This window comes from Chlorocebus sabaeus, chromosome 22 (genome assembly GCF_047675955.1).
Source record: "Chlorocebus sabaeus isolate Y175 chromosome 22, mChlSab1.0.hap1, whole genome shotgun sequence".
Classification (NCBI taxonomy): Eukaryota; Metazoa; Chordata; class Mammalia; order Primates; family Cercopithecidae; genus Chlorocebus; species Chlorocebus sabaeus.
Window position 1 is genome coordinate 72187691 of NC_132925.1, and position 18593 is coordinate 72206283.

The 18593-nt window shown below is 39.0% G+C and overlaps 1 protein-coding gene across 2 annotated transcripts in view; it reads left to right on the forward strand.

The window, feature by feature from the left end:
- Positions 1–18593, forward strand: part of SUCLG2 (succinate-CoA ligase GDP-forming subunit beta) — a 300875-nt gene that overhangs the window by 50782 nt on the left and 231500 nt on the right. For both annotated transcript variants that reach the window (XM_007984920.3, XM_007984921.3), the window contains exon 2: positions 4742–4883. In XM_007984920.3, the coding sequence (XP_007983111.3) occupies positions 4742–4883 (142 nt within the window). The remainder of the gene's footprint in view (positions 1–4741; positions 4884–18593) is intronic.

Sequence of the window (18593 nt, forward strand, 5' to 3'; positions counted from 1 at the left end):
GGAGATGCCGTTGCACCCACAAAGAGGACAACAAAGCCTGGTGTCTTCCCGCTATTGTTCAGTCTCTGAACAGAGTGCCAGGTTTAGGCAGAAGAGCCTGTGGAATGGTCCTGAGGGCAGGCTGGCAAATGTCTGGCAGAAACAATCGAAAGGCACGGGGCGGATGATCTTTATACTCCATTCCATTGCTTGCATTTTAGAATTCATGGATTCTCTGAGAGATTCTTCATGTCTCCTGCAGCAAAGATGTTAGTTTAGGGTCATAACAGGTAGCTCTTCTTAGGAGTTGAAATAAACTTCTACCATTCTAGCATCTTAGGACAAGACCTACTCACATCTCCACCTCCCTCCCTCCCAAAGCCTGGAGTAGTTACATTTTACCTTACATGAGCTCTGTCAGCATTTCATTAAAGCCCTATTCCTGGTAGACTTTTGACAAAAGGGACAGTATTTTACTTATCTCTTTTCTCAGTCTGTATCACCACAGAACCTCTGGGGCCATAATACAAACACAGGGAACCAACAGTGTTACCCAATTGATCCAGAAGCTTTACTGTTTCTTAGTAACCTGTGATCTTAGGCAAGTTCAGCCCCAGTTTCCTAATTTGTAACATGGCTTTATTGGTCAGTAAAGCCGATTGGGCAAAAAGGTTGTGCAATAGTAACAACCCCCAGAATTTCGGTGGCTAAAAATCCACAAAGGTGTATTTTTTACTACACATTTATATAAAGTCACTTGGTATATGACCATCCTTACTATGGTCCCTGGCTGATAGATCAGCTGCCATCTTGAATGTTGCCATTCCGCATATCTAGAGAGGGCGAACTTGGATGGGGTGGGAGGGATGGCAATTAACTGTTGGCCTGAATGCATCACGCAACATATGTACTCACAACTTACTGGCTGGAACTAGTTAATTGATATGATACTGTGATATAATAAAAAAATAACATATTTGGTCTTTACCTCTGGTTCCTGACACACAGTTCCTAAGACCCTTGGGATATCTGAAGTGATGAGTGTCTTTTGTACCTTAATGAGATGACTAGTGGTTGGAGTCCCCTAGGTAGCTTCAGGATTGTGACTGGTTACTAGAAAGCCCAAGGCATAATTAGAGGATTGAGACTTTCGGCCCCATCCTCCCAGTCTCTGGGGAAGAGAGAGGGACTGAAAGTTGACTTAATCGCCAATGGCTAATGAGGTAACAATCATGCCTATATAATAAAACCATAAAACCTTAAGAGGACAAGGTTTGGAGAGCTTCCAGATTGCCAAATATATGGTGGTATCAGGAAGGTGGTACTCCCAGAGAGGGCATGGAAGCTCCATGGACTGACTTTGTTATGTACACCTCTTCCATCTGGCTGTTCACCAGTCTTTTGTCGTATCCTTTATAAATAACTGGTAAATGTCAGCAGTGGTTTTTGTGAGCTCTGTTAGCCATCCTATAAAATTTATTAAACCCGAGGAGGGAGTCTTGGGAACTCCCAGTTGATAGCTGATTGGTCAGAAGCACAGGTAAAATAACCTGAGACTTGTGCCTGGCATCTGAAGTGGGTATAGTCCTGTGGGACTGAGCCTCTAACCTGGGAGATCTGATGCTAACTCTAGGTAGTAGATACGGCATCACTTAACTTCAGCTGAAGTAAGGAAGTGCCTAGAGGGAAGAAGACTGGGGATATTTCTTGATTTGCACTAATGACAGCTACAGAGAGAGAGAATAATTCTTGACATTTCCTGATTGTTTTAACCATGAAACATGAATATTTAATATAATGCCTAACTCAAGATAAATGCTCAATTATTAGTAGATGGAACTATTATCATTACTATTCAGCAGTTTATATTACATTTCCAGCATACTTTCTACCATTCATTTGCATAGCAGATTTCTCCTTACCCTTTTTTACAACTGAAAATGCAGAAGTAAACATAAATTATTTTTCTGTAGATTTATCACAATTATGATTTTTTTTTTGAGACTGAGTCTCTCTCTGTCACCCAGGCTGGAGTGCAGTGGCACAATCATAGCTCACTGCAGCCTCAGCCTACAGGCTCAAGTTATCCTCCAGCCGCAGCCACCCAATTAGCTGGGACTATGGGCATGCACCACCACACCCAGCGAATGTTTTTACCTTGTGTAGAGGCAGGGTCTCACTGTGTTGGCCAGGCTGGTCTTGAACTACTGGGCTCAAGCAATCTTCCTGCGTCAGTCTCTCAAGATATTGGGATTACAGGTGTGAACCACTGCACCTGCCCACACCCAGCTACAAATTCTTAGTAAGTGGAGTTGTCTTGAAGTTTTAGAGCCAGTCAGGGTCCTACTCTTCCAAGTTTTGGATTGACAAAAATAGGTGATTATTCTGTAAAAGAATTCCTTTGTGGACTGATAGCTGGGTGTCATCAGTGGTTTTGGAACTGTGCTCACTGTCCTGGTTTTCAATTTAAGAGCAACAGACTTTAAGCTGGCTTTCATTTGAGTCAGTGTGGAAACAGTCAATATATGTTATATGTCTGTGAAGCTGGCCTCTGGATCAATTGCAATTAGTTTTCAGCAGATTGCATTAACATATCTAAAATTAATACGGCAAGTGTTCTGATGAAAAGGAATTGACCACAACCACATTGTGGCTGTTTTTAGTCTCCCTCAAATGCTCTTTTCAAACTATATTTTTTCTTCTTTGGTTAATGGCTTTAAATTGGTACGTCAACGTAGACATAATCTATTGATTGTTCCCATTTGCCTTTTAAGAGTGGTCCTAGATAATAGCACACAGCTAATGTTTAATGTTTTCTTTCACTACGGAGCTTTTTCGCTAAATGCCTTAAACTTGTATTTTTCTTTATATGTTATATAACACGCTATTAAGACTATAAAGCCTTTGAGTATGTTCATTTACAGAAGTTTGTGTTTTTCAAATTACTAATGTTTCATCAAGACTTAAAAAGTAAGATTAAGAAATAATGTATAGTTAAAAAATAATATATAGTAAATGATGTGAGCATTGCTTGTCTGGCAATTTATGTTTATCCCAGTATTATTTATTTCTAAAGAAGAAGTATAGGCAACTTCAATGTTAAAAACAAAACCAAACCATCATTACCAGCAGCTACAAGGACAGAACAGAGAGCTATCTTTAGGCTTTATCATGTTGAAATTTGAATTTTTTACCAGTGTGTATACATTGTATTATGTTTATTTCAGGTCTTAAGGACTAACTTGTACTTTTTTATTTTTAGAGGTGGCCAGTTTCTGGGAATGAAAAGTTGTCTGTATCAGGAGACAAAAGGCAGGGTTGATTCATTTGGCCATCTAAGTGGCATTTTTTTGGGTGTCTTTCATATGTCAAGCACTGTCACCTTCTTCATAGAGATACAGAGAAGTTTAAGGCACACTTTCTACCCTTCAGTGGAACACAGTCTAGTTGTGGGGTTCTAGAGCTTTGAATCACCCTATTTCAAAAGAGCTGCATGAGTACATCATAGCTTGGGGATACCAGAAGAAAATGACATTGTAAGGACACAGTAGGTGTCCTGAAAGGTAATGGCTCTATGTGATGAAGCCCTGTGGGCCTCACTTTTATGGTCTGTGTGACACTGCCTTGGACGTCCACCAAAGCCATGGACAGAAGCCAGTAGGGATTGTATCAGGTGATGTCCATGTACTACCAGTCTTGTGATCCAGTTGCGTGATTGATGTTTTGGTTTGTGCATTAATGATATTGTCATCCTACCTCTTGTGAGTAGTGTTTCCTTTGCCTAGGACTCATGGATGGAAAGGAGCTTACATTAAGTGTATTCATTTTTCCTTTTTTTTTTTTTTTTTCTTTTAAAAATGGAGCTTATGGATTTGGTAGGGAATACTGTTGATATTGGATAAAATGTAAAGAATTTATTTGTTCATGTTATTGTGTCCTTTGACTATGTCCTTTTAATGCAGATAAAAACACGTAGTGCATGTTGGAAAACCACTTCTACTTGAAACTTAAGCCAAGATTCCTTTAATACACAAGTTGCAGTTTAGGAACTAGTTTAATTAATGGTGAATCTTTCAGGTTATTGCACTCAACCTTGGCACATGAAAGAGATAATCTCGTTAAACACACAGTGGCCCTACCTAGACTCTGTTAAAAACTATGGTAAAGAAATGAATTAGTCTGTGGCCCAGTGACTTCAGAGTGTTTAAACAAATTTCCTGAAAAACCTTACAATGATTAACCATCTATATACAGTTATTAAAATAATGCTATGCTCTTTATTTATTTGGGGTGAGAGGTAGGGAGCCATATCCATATAACAGAGTCCTTAAGAGTTTTTAAAGTAACTTATTGTGAAATACTTGTAGACTCACGGGAAGTTGCAAAAATAGTGTAGCAGCCCCATGTACCCTTCATCCAGCTTCCCCTAATTTTGACACCTCGTGTAGTTGTGGTACAATATCAAAAGCAGGAAATTGATATTTATGTAATATTATTAAGTAGATCACAGACCTCATTCAGCTTTCAGCATTTTTAAAAAACCTGCATTCATTTGTGTGTGTATAGTTGTCCTTAACAGTTTTTGTTGAAAAATAAGCATGAATTTAAGTGGATTTTTTTTTTTTTTTTTTTGCTTTTGCTTCTCTCAATTCTGGGTTGCTGATTGCCAGTCAACATTACCTCTAAGCCTGGCCATATAGGTTGACTTTTATTTTTCTTGCTATTAATGAGTGTTCTTACCTCTCTCCTTCAATTTCTGTAGGCAGTTCAATTAACCTGCAGAAGATGGCTGAACCTGCAGGAATACCAGAGCAAGAAACTGATGTCTGACAACGGAGTGAGAGTTCAAAGATTCTTTGTAGCAGACACTGCGAATGAAGCTCTTGAGGCTGCTAAGAGACTAAGTAAGCTTATTCATAATGGGTGAAATACACTTGCCCAAATCAGTGAATTCACAGGTAGCGGTTTCCCACTAGTTAATTTTTTGTTGTTGTTGTGGGTTAAACTGAGAGGGACAGATACAGGGGAGAGCTTAAAATTGCAAAAACAAAAAAGTCCAGATTGCCTCGTGTAAATGTGTGTAAGTGTGCAGGAATCACGTGGTGACTGCAGGATGAGGGGAGGGGTCTGCTTACAGAGCTTTGTCCCTGTGTCTTCAGTCCTGCTGACCTGGGAGGAGATGTGGAATCACAGAACAGCCTTCAATGTGATGGCCTGGGTGTAGGAGAATAGAGCCCTTCTTCCCTGGCGCACCTAGAGGTTTCCTCTAGACCGGGCCCTGCCTAACCCATGCCGCATGAGATTCACAGGCACCTCTGTGTCCTCAGTTCCACCAGGATCACTCACTGGAGGCACTTGGCCTAAGTGTCAGAAACCTTAGAACAGGCTCTGTGGGGTGGCTCATGCCTATAATCTCAGTACTTTGAGAGGCTGAGGAGGGAGGATCACTTGAGTCCAGGAGTTTGATACCAGCCTGGGCAACATAGCAGAACCCATTTATACAAAAACTAAAAAATTTAGCCTAGTATGGTGGTATATGTCTGTTGTCCTAGCTACTTTGGAGGCCTAGGCAGGAGGATCACTTGAGCCCAGGAGTTTGAGATTGCAGTGGGCTATGATCACACTAATATACTCTAGCCTGGGTGACAGAGTGAGACCCTATCTCTTTAAAAAAAAAAAAAAAAAATTTAGAACAACAGACAACTTCCCTTTCTTTTCAGTATCCCTTAGGGAAGGTGTATCCTCAGAAATTCTTACAGTATGAGCATGAGGGTGTTTTCATCCCAGCTGTTTTTGAAATGAAGAATCGTGCAACAGTGGAGCATGGTTCAATAATGTGTGGAGGGAATGGATGGAAGCCTTCAACAATATTTGATGACACAAAAGGAAATTGTGATCCATGTTAACTAACAAAGGAAATGATAACTGCAATTTAAAGAAGCAAAAAATATCAATTTAGGAAAACTTTGTTCTTTTACATGAGATAGCAGCACATGGAATGTCACTCCACGGTAGTTTTTTAGAGATTTTAGTCACTATTTCACCCAGTTTTGTCAGCTGTGGGTTAGTGGCTGGGAGAAACATGGCTGAAGGACTTGAGAAGCCATTCATTGCAGGATGAATCAGTTGTTGACATCCTTCTTTAAGTCCCTTAGAACATGGGGGAGAGTGCCGTCTGAATGACTGGAGGAGACCAAAGGCAAGAGCATGACTTTAAAGTCAAGCTAACTTTGCTTCAGTGTTTCGCCCTCCCTTTTACCAGCTTTAGAATTTTGCAGAAATACCTTCTCCGTCCTTGCCTCAGTTTCTTTATCTGTAGGCCAAAGCTAATAGTACTTATTTCCCAATGCTATTGCGAGTCTTTAAGAGTGTATTAGTCTATTCTCGTGCTACTAATAAAGACATACCTTAGACTGGGTAATTTATAAAGGAAAGAGGTTTAGTGGACTCACAGTTCCACATGGCTGGGGAGACCTCACAATCATAGTGGAAGACAAAGGAAGAGCAAAGGAATGTCTTACTTGGTGGCAGATGAGAACTCGTGCAGGGGAACTCCCATTTATAAAACCGTTAGATCTCGTGAGACTTACTCACTACCATTAGAACAGTATGGGGAAAACTGCCCCAGTGATTCAGTTATCTCCACCCGGCCCCACCCTTGACGTGTGGGGATTATTACAATTCAAGGTGAGATTAGGGTGTGGACAGCCAAACCATATCAAAGGGAGATTGTTGTGTGGTAGAACCTCTAGCCAGTTGTCCTACTTACACATCCAGATATTAGGGATCAGGTCCTGCTGTCTGCCTTTCAGTGAGCCTCCCCCTCTGTGTGGCATGCAGACTCTCTAGGTATCGGTCTGGATTGCCACTGTCTAGTAGGAGTATAATGTGAGCCACATAAGTATTTTAAAGTTTTCTAACAGTCACATTAAAAAAATGAAAAATAAATGGGTAAAATTAATGTTCATAATACATTCTGTTTACTCCAGTATATCTAAAACAACATCATTTCAGCATGGATTTAATGGAGTTATCAACGGGATATTTTGTGTTCATTTCTTTGTCCCGATCTTCGGCAACCTGGTTGGAATTCTACACTTCCAGCACATCTCATTTCAGACAAGTCACATTTCAGGTGCTCAAGAGACTCATGTGGCTAGTGGCTACCATCTAGCACAGCGCAGATATGGACACCAAAAGGATTTGCATGTGCATCCTTCAGCCTTGGGAATGCAGTTGTTTCCCACTAAAAATAAAGAATTGTGAGTAACAACTTAGTTTTATCTAGGGATCAGTAGCAAAGGTTGAGAGTGTAAGATAGAGGCACTCTCCATATTTCAATTTTCTGATTTTCTATGCTCTTTTAAGAGTAAGTGCGTAGGTACTTCAGCTAGTAATTGTTGTTCTTTGAACTTTTTGAAGTTCTCCCAGATGCTAATACACCAGACCTTCTCTATGTTATGTCAGTTGAAATGTATATGTGTTCATTTCTGGAACAAATATTTATTGAGGGTCAACTATGTACTAGGCACTGTGGACACAGCTGTGGAAGACAGGCAAACCCTTTTTTCATAGAATTTATGTTCTAGAAATAAAATTAATTTGTAATTTTCAGATTAAATGTAGAAATTGAAGTGACTTATATTTTAATAAATGAAAATTAATTTCATTTTTAAAAACTATCAAGATTGGTTTTTACCATGAAAAAATCCCAGTAAATTAGATCTAAACCTGGATAAGAGCTCCTCAGTGAACTGTGATAATAGACTCAGTAAAGGTTAGTACTGTATTCCAGCCTTTTCGTAAGAAAGGATCATTTTTGTTTTATACTCTTGTGGTTTGGGGATTGGGAAGCGAGAGCAAAGAAATGTAAAGTTCAAGTTGGTCTTTGATCTTATTTCCCCATTATTTTCTTTGAAGCACTAGCATTACAGGTATAACTAAGTTTTTTAAGATAATTCTGGAAGCCAGTTGATTACTCCCCTCACCTCTCTTAGGCATAACAGCTAATCTCTTTGAGATATTCCTGGAGATATGTACTTAGTGAACTAATTGACTTCTTAGTTATGGGTTTGTTTTATGAACATTTAGCCATTGTATTGTGGTTGGGGATTGTATACTATGCTTTTTATTTTTATTTGTATTTATTTTTGACTTCTTTTAGAGACAGGGTCTCACTCTATCACCCAGGCTGGAGTGCAGTGGTATAATCATAGTTCAACGCAATCTCCAACTCCTGGGCTTGACTGATCCTCCCACGTCAGCCTCCACAGTAGCTAGGACTACAGGCGCACACCACCATACCTGGCTAATTTTTATATCTTTATTTTTTGTAGAGATGGGGTCTCTCTGTGTTGCCCAGTTTGGCCTCAAGTGATCCTCCTGCCTCAGCCTCTCGAAGTGCTGGGATTCCAGCTGAGAGCCATTGCACCTGGTTGTATCTTGCTTTCAATAGAATTTCTGCTCTGGAGGAATAAGCAGTGTTGCATTGACATGCTGGAGCTGGGACAAGGGAGGGAAAAAAAAGAGACAATAAAGCAATTTTAGGTAAAAGAAAATTAGTTCTTCAGGTACGCTTTCAAGAAATACAAACTGGATAAAGAGTTGAGAATGATAAAAGGATTGATAAAATCAGACTGGATAAAGGAATGGAGAATGATGCATGGTTGTGTGTGTGTGCATATAGGAGCGTGTGAGTGTGTGTGCACGCAGGTTTCACCTGTGCATATCTGTGATGCTCCTTAAGGTGGTGTGGCCAACAGAGGGCCTGTTCCTGTCTAGGGCTAAACAGCAATTTGGAAAATTCAAGCTCCTTATTTGGTGAATGAATGAGTAATCCTTCCTGTACTCAGTGAGTCATTTTGGTAGAAGGAAGGACTCCTCTGATTTCTGTTGTTGAATCGTTTTGGTCTAAGGGGAAATTTATAGCATTAGAAGAGGATATGGAACCAATTCTAGTTAGTTACAAGTGAAATGAGTTGATCATAAATATAAAAATTGTGTGCACATCACTGAGATTAGCTGGAGAGAGCAAAGCAAGAAGAATCTGGCAAAAATTCAGAGTATTTACATTCTTGTCACCACAAGATTGACAGAACCAAGAGCACAATTGAAATTTTAGCAAATAGATTTGAGGTTAAGATTAAAACTGGATTTTGCACACATCTTCCTGATTGTACTGAAAAAATGGGACCTTCACCCTGTAATTATGATACTATCATGGGAGAAGATTGCCTAGAATGATAATGTGTTTAACATTCAGAAAGTGCTATATAAGATTTTATTGCTATTTTAAGCATCATCATCATCATCATCATCATCATCGTCGTCGTCGTCAATGGCAGCAAATTCCAGGAGGTTCATTACTGTTGTGATTCTAACTCACAGAGAGATCAGAGACATCATAATAACTATCCTGCTAATCATATGTTAGGAGAGTTCACATTTTAATTAGAGAGATTTGTGAATAATTGAAAGGTATCTGCTTACCTTTCTACTTTATTCATATTTTGGTGTGTTTTGAAATGACATTTTATAAAATATTTTGAAAATAAATGTGATGTTAATCATATCTGTGATTTCCAGGGTGACCTCTGTGCGAATTATCTCTTTCTTTGTGCCTGAACCTGCATTCCTATTTGTCTGTTGACCACTTGTTCATGGGTGTCTTTGGCACACCTGACCCAATAGGAACTTGTCATCTCTTGGTTGCTCCAAACCTTCTCTTCCTCTTCTCGCCACCCTGTTTACCCAGCTGAAATAGCTCTGCATCCTTAATATCTTTCATGTCTATTATATTCAGTTGGTTGCCAAATTCAGTCATTGCTTTTGTCATTTTACAAGCAAAGAAACGGCAAGATAAAGTTAAAAAAACATGCCGAGATTGTAGAGCTAATTGACAAAGATGATGGGATTTTAATCCAGTCAGATCAGATTAAATCTACCCTGGCATTTTCCTTTTTGCTAACTTGGTGATAATATTCTTGGGAGATTTTTATGTGTGGGTCAGCATTTTAAAGATGGGAAATGCATATTAATCAAATTAGAAGATTGGATTAAAACTAGACATGGCAGGTTTTAAGGTGCAATATATAGAAACTGTGTAATCTGCAGATATTTTCTTAATGATTCATTTGGTTTTCATCTCTGAGCAAATAGAACCTTTTGCTGTGTAGTTATGGAAAGCTTGTTAATTTGAACATTTGTTTAAAATGGGTAATGCAAACATTTTGTTTCTGAAACACTGTTCCTAATGGTAAGATATTGAATGAGATCCTCATTTTCTTGCATAGAAAATAGATTCATGTCTGAGAGAGCAAATTTAGTTTGAATTCAGTTTTTAATGTGGATAATATTCATTGCTGCTGCCATTTATTGGAGCCACCTTTTATAATCACGCTTTAAAGGAGGAGTTGTTTACGTTGCATACAATTTTCTTAGGAGGCTTATTAAGTACATACTTTTCTTCTCTTATGGATTAAATTAATGAATACAGTCAGCAGATCATTACAGAATACCTACTGTGTGAATGACTGATCTTCATGTTACCTTTTCAGTTCTCTTTGAAGGTGAATGAAGGATTGTGTCTCTCATGTCACTGGAAAGACCTGTCTTAAAAAAGCATTTGTATATAAACTTAGATGAATCGTGTCTAGGACTAGTACCTTTCAGTTTTTAGAATCTCCACAATTTATTAATTATTCCATGCATGTTGACATGAGACTCTTACCATTTGATTAAGCAAGAAAATTGCATTTCAAAAACTCACATTTTTGTTTTTTGTCAGGAAAGAAAATTGAACTATGAATGGAGAAATTAATCTTCTCTGAGCTAATGACATGCATCCTAAAATGGAGATAAGGAGCTTTTATTGAACTTGGCTAGTTTTTGATTGCTTTCAGCTATAACATGTTTCCATTCGTCAATATGATAACTTGCTCTTTTGGTTTTATGTAATCGCGTCCTAAAGCCTGGTGAATTACTTAACACCATTAAGGAATTGTATTTTATGTAAAAAAGGAATTGCTGCCCATTGGCTACTGATTGACATGTACTATTAATCCCATAGGCAATTAAATACATTGCAAGCCTCTTTGATTGTCGTGGCTTTGTCCTATCACATGTGGTTAGGATCTTGCAAAAATATCTTAATATCCTTTTTGTTGAGATGATGGTCATTTTTGTCTTATAATGACAGACAAGGATAACATTGATTTTTGTGAAGCAAGTTTTCATTTTACCAATATATCAGCTGCCCATTATTTTGACTTTGGAGTCAATAATATAAAGCTGCTTATAGGGTAATGGCATATGTGGTCCATCAGAGGTTGAAGCGGTATCTGCTTTCTAGGAATAACAGTGGTGTCCTCACCAGATAGATGGTTTCTGTGGTGTGGTTTGATTGCATTGCTGGCTGTTGTTGGCCTCTTTGCTTCCTTCCCATTTTTTAAGTCTGATTCTCCTGCCTTCTTGGTGATTATGTGAACCTTCCAATTTCTTTTTTGTAATTTAGTTCATACTTATTTCAGCTAGAGTTAATTTCTGTTGCTTGCTGCTAAGAACCTGGTCTCATCCAGATAGAGTGCTTCTCATAGGTCCTCAGAGGCAGTAGATGCTTACAAAAAAATACTGTTATTCAGAAAATGTTCACTTGCTCATGCTCACTTGCAAATGCTCCTTAAAGGAGCACCTGAATTGAAATTGATGGTTTCCCCTAACTGTATTTATAAAGAGGATATCCCATTCAACAAGTTGTAGCTTTTAATGACATTTTTCTATTGTATGTATTTTTGCAAAGAGATCCCCCTTTTATAAAATGTTATTTTTTCTTCTTCCTAAGTCTGCAAATATAAATGGTCTTCTCTGGTCATCTCCTTAGAATTTCTCTGTGCTAGGATATCTTTTCCCTAAGCGTCTTGTGGTATTCACTGAATAGAAGCAGCAGGAGACCTGCAGAGTGAAGGGAGAGATCAAGGCCGGTTGTGGGCAGGCAGGCTTTATGGGCGTGTACATGTAGCTTCCTTTCAGTTTCCTAAGAAACAAATGAGAACAGTACTTTGAAACTCAATGCCTTAACTTCAATTTTAACAGCCTACTAAAGCAAGCATTAATTCTTCTTACACTTTAACCAATAAAAATAATAGTGGTGGCGTTTAAGCTTTGGGCTTTTACCATGTGCCTAGTATTGTGCTGAGCATTTCACAAATTTCTCCTGGATTGTGCTGAGCATTTCACAAATTTCTCCTGGAATCTTCATCTAAACCAAAGGGAAAGACTTTCGTTTAATGACTGGTACTGAGTATCACCAGATCTCTTCATGCCCATGATTATGTATCCACGGTAACTAACATAATTTTACTTTCTGTCTTTTCAGTGTGTCATTAATGGAGTTATGTATTATCTTGTGTTTATTCTTATTTTTTTAATTTTTAATTTTTTAATTTTTTGAGTCACAGTTTCTCTCTGTTGCCCCAGCTGGAGTTGGGGGGTGCTATCTTAGCTCAGTGCAACCTCTGCCTCCTGGGTTCAGGCGATTCTCATGCCTTAGCCTCCTGAGTATCTGGGATTACAGGCGTGCACCACCATGCCCAGCTAATTTTTATATTTTTAATAGACACGGGGTTTCACCATGTTGGCCAGGATTGTCTCAAACTCCTGGCCTCAAGTGATCTTCCCACCTTGGCCTCCCAAATTGCTGGCTTTTGGGAGGTCAAGGTGGGAAGATTATAGGCCTGGCTGACTTGTTTTTTTAAAGCTACCTCATTGAGAATGGACAAAGAAGTTATGTTGGCATATGGTCTCATTTTCCAGGACTTTCCCATGAAATATTATTCCCTGGGGCCTTTGACTCACCCCAGTGTAAAGTTTGGCAGTTTTGAAAGTTCGGAGGATACTTTATGGGCTATAAATGCAGAAAAACTTTACCTAGGGTAAATGACATAGGACCTCACTGCTGTAATCTGTCTGCGTGGATTGCCCCTTTTAAAGAAATCTTAAACATAATTACACAAATCTTTTCTGATTATCAAAGGAACATGCTCATTATTTTGATATTGGAAAATATAGGAAAGTACAAAGAAGTAAAAAATATCTTCTAATCTCATTACTTAGAGGAAACCTGTACTAATATTAACATATTTTCTTTCATTTTTCTTATGCATGCCTTCATTCAGCAATATTAGTTTCTGTGTACATATGTATATGACAAAATTGAGAGAGAATGAACTTGTTTCTAAATATGGTAAGGTACTAAGTACAGTTTTGTTTATAATTTTTGTTTTAAAATTCTATATTATAAAATGAACATTGTCTAAATATTAAATATTTTTTTCCAAAATATTATTTTAAGGTTTTATGATAATCTCTAGATTGCGTTATTTCGTCTTGTAGCTATTTTTGGATTGTTTTTCTCTGTACTGGCATATTTGGTAATGCTAGCATCTGAAGCACATAAGCTACCCCATTCCCAGTAGCCTGGTGCAAGAAGGATTTATTTATTCACGTAAACATCTAGCATGATGTTCTTGGTCTGCTGCAGGAACCTAGGCTCCTTTTGGTTTTCATTCCGCTGTCTTCCACACATGGCTCCCAAAGATGACCTGGAAAGTATGCCCATTCCAGCCACTCAAAAGGCAAAAACAACCATGGAGGATTGCATGTAGGAATTTGCACAGACTATATCATTTCAGCTAAAAGTGATCGCATGATCTCAACCAACTTCAAGGGTGGCTGGGAAATACAGTTTCAATCCATGCTTAGGAAAAGGAAGAATGGGCTTGGTGATCATGTAGCAGTTGCTTCTGAAAGTAGTGTTTAGAATCTTGAAAACGTTTGTCTCTTTGCTTCAAGGCTTAGAAGAAACATGGGCTATACAGTCAGAACAGAGCTCCCACCCCAGCTCTACTTTGACTGATTACCCTAAACCACAATTTACTTGACTATAACATAGGGGATAATATGTACTTCAAGGAATGATTGAGATAGCAACCAAGATAAATGAAACACATGTTTCACACAAATGAGGCACTCACCAAGTTCTCTTTCTTTTTTTCTTCTTTTTTGGATTGAACAGAGCCAGTATTTTGAGCTATCGTAAACGAAATACAAAACAACTATTAAAAACATCAACAGCAGATAAAAATAAAAATTTTCAATACTTTTCAATAACACCCAAGTGTGAAGCTATATTTTGTATACAACTTGTCAGATAACTTGATAATGAATATATAATGACTCGTATGCTGTTGGTTGATATTTTCTAGGTAGATGAACATGTAAGTCAAATGTTGCATAATTTTTAAAGAAAATGAGAATCATACTTTCTTTACATTGCAACAGAATAAGTATTACATATGGAAGTATGCTTTTAAGATGCTACGCTATTCCCCAAGGTGGTTGTAACAGGCATTGGCAATATTTAACAGATGTTCACAAATAGTACTAAGGCTTCACTTGAGTTTTCTAGGCTACGGACAAAAAAGTCAGGAAATGAATTGAGAAGGTTTAAAAGAGTTATATTACTTGATCTACCTTAGCATGAAAATTGGGTAAGTAAACAAGCTATCTCAATTATGTAATTTTTTTTCTTTCATTCAACATGGAACAAGCTAAGAGATTTGGGAGTCTGTTATTTCTCTCAAATTAAATGTGAGCCAAGTATTAGAATTTTTTTTTCATCTTCAGGCTTTTATTTGAGCAAATATACCAGTCACTTCAGTATGGGGAAGAGGAAACAGATGGGATGTGGATAACAGGGGAAAAATAACAGTGCTAAAAGTATTTGATATGCAAAAATCAAATTGTTCCCGGAGTCATCAGGTGCTAGATGTAGCACTGAAAAACAACTTTACATAAATATATATTGTCTTTATAAATAACCTGTCCATTAACATCATAAACATGAGAAAACCTGGATCCCTTTGAGACACTCTTGCTCAGAATTTCTTACTACTGTTCCTTGTTTAGTGGATTCAGTTTTAACTCACTGTGGCATACACAGTCAGCTGTGCATGACACAGTCACAATTTACCTTTCCCTCACTGTCCTCTCTTTATGCCTGTTTCCCAGCGTGTGGCCACATCAGTTTCCTTCCTGCCTTCATCCATATTCTTTCTTCCATAGTGCACCTTCTGACATGGTGAAGATGACTCTGGAGTTTGCCTTGAATTCAAATCCTGCATTTGCTCCATGATAGCTGCACAACCCTAGGCAAGTTACTTAGCCTCTAGAATCCTCAGTTTCATCATCTGTAAAATGGGCTTAGTAATATTGCTTCCTAGGAGAGCCAGGAGAGTAAAATGAGATCATGCCATGCATAAGGTTTAGCAGAGTTGCATACTCTAAAGTTTCCAATAATGGATAGTTAGGATCATTATCATTGTCATGATCTCCCTGTTTTTGTGGCTCAACTTAATCATCACCTCTTCAGTGATGTCTTTGAGAAGGTACTGTGGTAGTATTTAAGAAGGTGGGCTCTGGAAGAGACTGCCTTAGTTTGAAGCATAGTGCCACTCCTTTTTAACTGTGTTGTAACTTCTCGAAGGCTCCATTTCCTCATCTATAAAATATGGGATGTCAGTAGTGTCTACTCATGGCTTTGATAGGAGGAGTGATCTAGGCCTAAACAGTGTCTGGCTCATAGGAAACATCAGTAGATGATGTGCTTTTTGCTGTTATGGTAAGTAGTGTGTTCCACATCACAGCATACACTGGGTGGTGCAAGGGCTGAAATTTAACCTGTTGCCTCTGTACCCAGAAAGAGGAAGCACATTCCTTATGACATGGTTGTGAGGTGACCTTTCACATGATACTTTTCATATACAAAATAAAGCATAGGTGTTTCCGGAAATCTGGACAGGCTTCAAGATTCATCTGGCATTTAAGCTTAGAATTTCTGTCTCTAAGTATAGGTGATCATCCTTATTGGTTTGCTTGGGACAGACTTGAATACATCTGGTACTCCAGAACTATTATTAACTGCAAATCCCTTTTACTCTCAAAGTTGTCTCCATTTAAAGAATAAAGTTTGTGGTTACCTGAATAAGACTAAGGATGACTCTTTGATAGTAGCTGTCGTTAACAGGAAGCCTGTTTTGTAGGAAAGACAATGAGAGTTTTGGCTGGGCGCAGTGGCTCACACCTGTAATCCTAGCACTTTGGGAGGCTGAGGCGGGCATATTGGCTGAGTTCAGGAGTTTGAGACCAGCCTGGGCAACACGATGAAACCCTCTCTCTACTAAAATACAAAAAATTAGCTGTGTGTGGCGGCTTGCGCCTGTAGTCCCAGCTACTCAGGAGGCTGAGGCAGGAGAATTGCTGGAACCCGGGAGGCAGAGCTTGCAGTGAGCCGAGATCGCGCCACTGCACTCCACTCTGGGCGACAGAGCAAGACTCCATCTCCAAAAAAAAGAAAAAAAAAAAAAAAAAAAAAAACAGAAGGAAAAGAAAATGAGAGGTTTTTTTTGTTTGTTTGTTTTGTTTTTCGTTTTTGTTTTTTTGAGATGGAGTCTCACTCTGTTGCCCAGGCTGGAATTCAGGGGCGCGATCTTGGCTCACTGAAACCTCTGCCTTCCGGGTTAAAGCGATTCTCCTCCCTCAGCCTCCTGGGTAGCTGGGACTACAGGCACCCACCACCATGCCTGGCTAATTTTTCTATTTTTAGTAGAGATGGAGTTTTACCATATTGGCCAGGCTGGTCTTGAACTCCTGACCTTGTGATCCGCCCGCCTTGGCCTCCCAAAGTGCTGGGACCACAGACGTGCGCCACTGCACCCGGCCAAAGATGAGAGCTTTAAATATTATTCCATCAATTCATGCAGCTTTTAAATGAAGGATGAACAAGAGAAGAAAGGGCCTTCCAGACAGTTTGGGATGACTACTGGGAGTCGGGTACAGAAACAGATAGGGAGGACGAGGCTGGATTTGTTCTAGGGCTAAAAGTTTCCCATTCACCTTTGCATTCCTGGTACCTGGACCATAGTATGAATTCCGTAAGTGGTTACTGAATTGAAGAGTTAATAAGAGAACAAAGACGTCCAGGAACCCTCCATCTAGGCTAAAAGTTGCCAAGCAGGACTTCTGGTGTGCATACCCAGTGGCTTTTCTCTAATGTCATTGGGTCATGTTTGTAAGCTTTGTTTAAGGGAGAAGGTAAAAACTAAGGAAGCAGCAGCCCTATAGGCAATGCTGGGAAGTTGGGAAATTATGAAGGGACATATCAACTTGGTGGCTTTGCCTGTTGCCATCCTCATGTCCAGGGTTCTCTTCAGGCTGGTCCTCCTGTCTGATGCCACAGAACAGCCTTAGTTGAAATGTGGGGATGGTTAGGTCTGGTATTACTAGAAATGAATCTCCTTAGACAAAGACAGCTTCACCTTCTGTGGGTTCTCTCTGATCCCTGGCAGGTCATGTTAATAAAAGTCCCTGGTCCATAGTGGCTTTTTGTTCTATTTACATTGATGGGCTCTGCTTTCAGTTATAGGATCTTTGGATATGTGCTCATTTCAGTTTAAAGGTGTCCCAAATATACTCATCTCAATGCCATTTTTGTCACTGCCTCCCCTACTTCTGGAAAAATAAATCAGTATTCCTCAGTATTAGACAGTAGCTCTCCATCCTTGCCAGAGTTGTGTGTATTATAAGTGAGGAGACTATCAGGAAAATATGAGAGGGCTCAAAACCCCCTTTGATTTAAGTAACCCCTTTCCAATGGGACATTAATTCATTTAACAGTTATTGAGTACCTGAAACGATCAGGTACTGAGGTTGGTTGGGCACAAGGATGACTCCAGATGGTTGGTGCTTCCAAGACGTTCACTGCTTGGTAGAGAGACAGATGTGTAAACCCATAGGGATACAGGGATAGTAAAGGTGTGCCCAGATATCATGGGCACACAGGGAAAAGCGATGCCTATTCCACTGTAGATGCTGGGTGGCCAGGGAAGCCTTCTTGGAAGAGACGAAAACTACTTTCCCTTTCTGACTCGTTATTAAATATAATACATTTAACAAACAGAGTGTTTTTCTGACCCAAAATAGAAACCTTGTCTTTAACTTTCTTTCTTTCTCCTTGGCTCTCATGAAAATAATCTTTCAAAATGATTAGCAAGAAGTTGGCAATTCTAGCTTTAAACAGAGAAGTAATAACTATGATCATCTTACTGTTTGTGTGTAAAGCTAATTACTTGTGTTAAGGGTAAGAGAGAGGTGTGTTTCCTGATGGAAATATAGATGGCTGCTTTCTGAGATAGATCCTATAGACAACCCATCAAGGAGTACTACTTTAAGTAAACCAAACCACTCCTTGCCTTTTAGGTCAGGAAACTTGTGGATACCCACCCAGAGTTCATCAAACTAAGGAAGTTGGATGTTCGTCAACTAAGCCTATGAGAATGATGTATACACCAGAATGCCAATGGTACATTTACAAAACGGAATGATTTTCTCATGACTAAGATGTTCAGATCTGCCATCCTGGTGTCTTAGGAGACACATTCATCTTGTTTTACCTTTATGCAATTATTTTCCTTTTCAAGACAAAGAGCACATTTCAACAAAACCTTAGACTTTCATTTACTTATGCTCTCATCAAATATTGATCTGGTGTGTGTGCTGGG